At 34.6% G+C, this 2,615-nt stretch overlaps 1 protein-coding gene across 1 annotated transcript in view; it reads left to right on the top strand.

The window, feature by feature from the left end:
- Positions 876-2,615, top strand: part of LOC107609139 (neutral ceramidase) — a gene marked incomplete in the record, with an annotated part of 4,634 nt that continues 2,894 nt past the window's right edge. The window contains 3 exon segments of the mRNA XM_016310983.2: positions 876-1,183; positions 1,441-1,856; positions 2,014-2,222. Coding sequence (XP_016166469.1) covers positions 1,519-1,856; positions 2,014-2,222 — 547 coding nt within the window.

Here is a 2,615-nt window from a genome sequence, read left to right as displayed (position 1 = left end):
ACATTTATTTCTAAATCTCTATCAATAAAAATATATATTAAGTCACATATATCTTCTTCAGTTCAACTTCTAACAATAATAAATATAATTAAATTTATAAAAATAATAATTATAATTCTAAAATATAAAAAAAATTTAATAATAAACTTACATAATCAGAATGGTTGAGATATTTTATAATGTGAAGTTTAGGACGATCAACATTTCTAGATTTTGGTTTCTTTGACATTTTAATTTTTTTTTAGTGAAGTAGATGAAGCAGACAGCGTTCAAGGAGGAAAAAGAAGAAGGAATTGATGCTGGGTGGGGATGAAGGGGAAAGTGACTCGGAGGGTGGGTATGCATGCAATGAAGGAGTTTTGTTGGGTTAAAGGGGCACCGTTTGTGGGAGCAACACGCATGCAACACGTGGCTGGATATCAAGAACTCGGACGGTCCGTTTTGCACGAAAAACTTGGACCATCCGATTTGTCAGCTGCAACTCGCACGGTCTGATTACTCTCTCGCTGACATCACAAGCAGGTAAAGCTCCCTTATTCCATATCGGAGTCCTATACTAACTGAAGCTCCATAACAAAATTAAAAAGCGAAAGAAAAACATATGTAAATCAGTATCAGAATACGTCACATCAGTATAATTAACTTCAAAATATAATTTGTTGGAGAATAATATAATGATATAGTGATTAATTTATGAGTAATTATTTTTTACCAATTTAAACATTTAGTATTTAAACAATTAAACAAGCATAACTTGTGCAAAACTTATGAAACTATATTCTTATTTATTGAGGAACAAAACATTAAGTTTGTTTTTTAATTGGCTAATAAATAAATTATATTTTTCAATGAATGAATGAATTAGTTAGGTTGATCCAATGCAGTGAGAAACAAATTCGGAAGCTTCAAATAGCACGGCATGGAACCAACAACTTCACACTTGTTCTCTTTCCTCACTGGTTTCGTTGCTTCCATAGCAGTCCACTCTTGCAACATTGATTGAAGAGTGGCTGTTACATAACGATAATAATTAAAAATAACTCTCTCTCTCTCTCTCCCCCCCATTCTTCACTACTTCCTCCCTTTAATAATCTCCTGGTTCATTTTCTCTTATTTCCAACTTAGCTTAGATTACTTCGTCATGTTCATGTTCGTGTAAAGCTCGCAACTTTGCATCTGGGTGGTGAGGAACTCAACTCTCCTTTTATTGCTTCATAATAATGTCTAGTATATTTGAATTATTATTATATTTTTTTTTAATCAAGTATATTGGGTGTGAATATATGATTTATTAGGAACTTGGAATTGATAGTTATTTGTTAGACATGCATTAGGAACTAGGAAGTTCTGAAATTTTCAATTTTAGGTTCAATTTTTTGTTGTGTGGTTTTGAATTTGAAGTTTCAATAACTGAAAGCTTTGTGGTTGTGATTTGTGAAGGGAAATGAGAACAACTGACTAAGCTTGAAAATAGGAAAAAGAATTGGTCTTTTGATTGATTTGAACTTGGGTTGTGAAATGGAGTTCCCTTCCCTCTCTATGAGGGCATGTAAAACCATGGGAGGTTGGACCCTTTTGTTGCCGCTAGTACTGCTGCTATGGAGTTCTGTTGTGCATTCAAATTCGGATTACTTGATTGGTCTTGGAAGCTATGACATCACTGGTCCTGCAGCTGATGTCAATATGATGGGGTATGCCAACGCAGAACAAATTGCATCTGGTGTTCACTTCAGGCTCAGGGCTCGTGCTTTCATTGTCGCCGAGCCAAATGGTAACCGGGTGGTGTTTGTGAACCTTGATGCTTGCATGGCTTCACAGCTTGTGACTATCAAAGTTCTTGAGAGGCTGAAAGCAAGGTAAAAGTAAAACAATGATTTGGTATTATGATTACTTTGCAGAAACTATGATAGATTTCTTAGATTTCGCTGTGTAGTTATGCATTTTTTTTCCATTTCTTAATTATTTACCATCCTTAATTGCATGCCTGAGGTTGTACTTCGCTTGGTTTGGCAGATATGGTGATCTTTACACTGAAAAGAATGTAGCTATTAGTGGAATTCACACTCATGCTGGTCCTGGTGGTTATCTCCAGTATGTTGTGTATATTGTAACATCCCTTGGATTCGTTCGCCAGTCATTTGATGTCATTGTTGATGGAATTGAGAAAAGCATTGTTGAGGCTCATGAAAATCTCCACCCAGGATCAATATTTGTCAACAAAGGTAAGGAAAAGAAGTTGTATTGTTTTTCTCTTTCCCAGTAAGGCACTTGTCCACTCACATGCATAACCATGGCTTCCATATTATTTAAAATTTATAGTGGTTTTAAGTATTTTTCTGTTTAAGCGTGCTGGGTTAAGATGAAAAACTATAGGAGGCAAATTGATCAGTTTGTGTTTCATTTTGTTTTGACTTTTCGGTTTTGTGTTATGTCTACAGCAATTTAGAAATGAAAGAATCAGGAAATTACACATGTGCTAGATGAGACACAAATTTTTCTATTTTTTCTCTCAAAGAATAGTATCCAAGTATGTTGACTATTATGTCAACTTTCTTCCTCTCTATGGTGATATCATAAGGTTATAACACAGTTATCTTCAACTTATAGGAGAGCTC

This window comes from Arachis ipaensis, chromosome B07 (genome assembly GCF_000816755.2).
Source record: "Arachis ipaensis cultivar K30076 chromosome B07, Araip1.1, whole genome shotgun sequence".
In the NCBI taxonomy this organism is placed as follows: domain Eukaryota; kingdom Viridiplantae; phylum Streptophyta; class Magnoliopsida; order Fabales; family Fabaceae; genus Arachis; species Arachis ipaensis.
The sequence above is the reverse complement of the archived record's forward strand: the minus strand, read 5'-3'. Positions and strand labels throughout refer to the sequence as shown.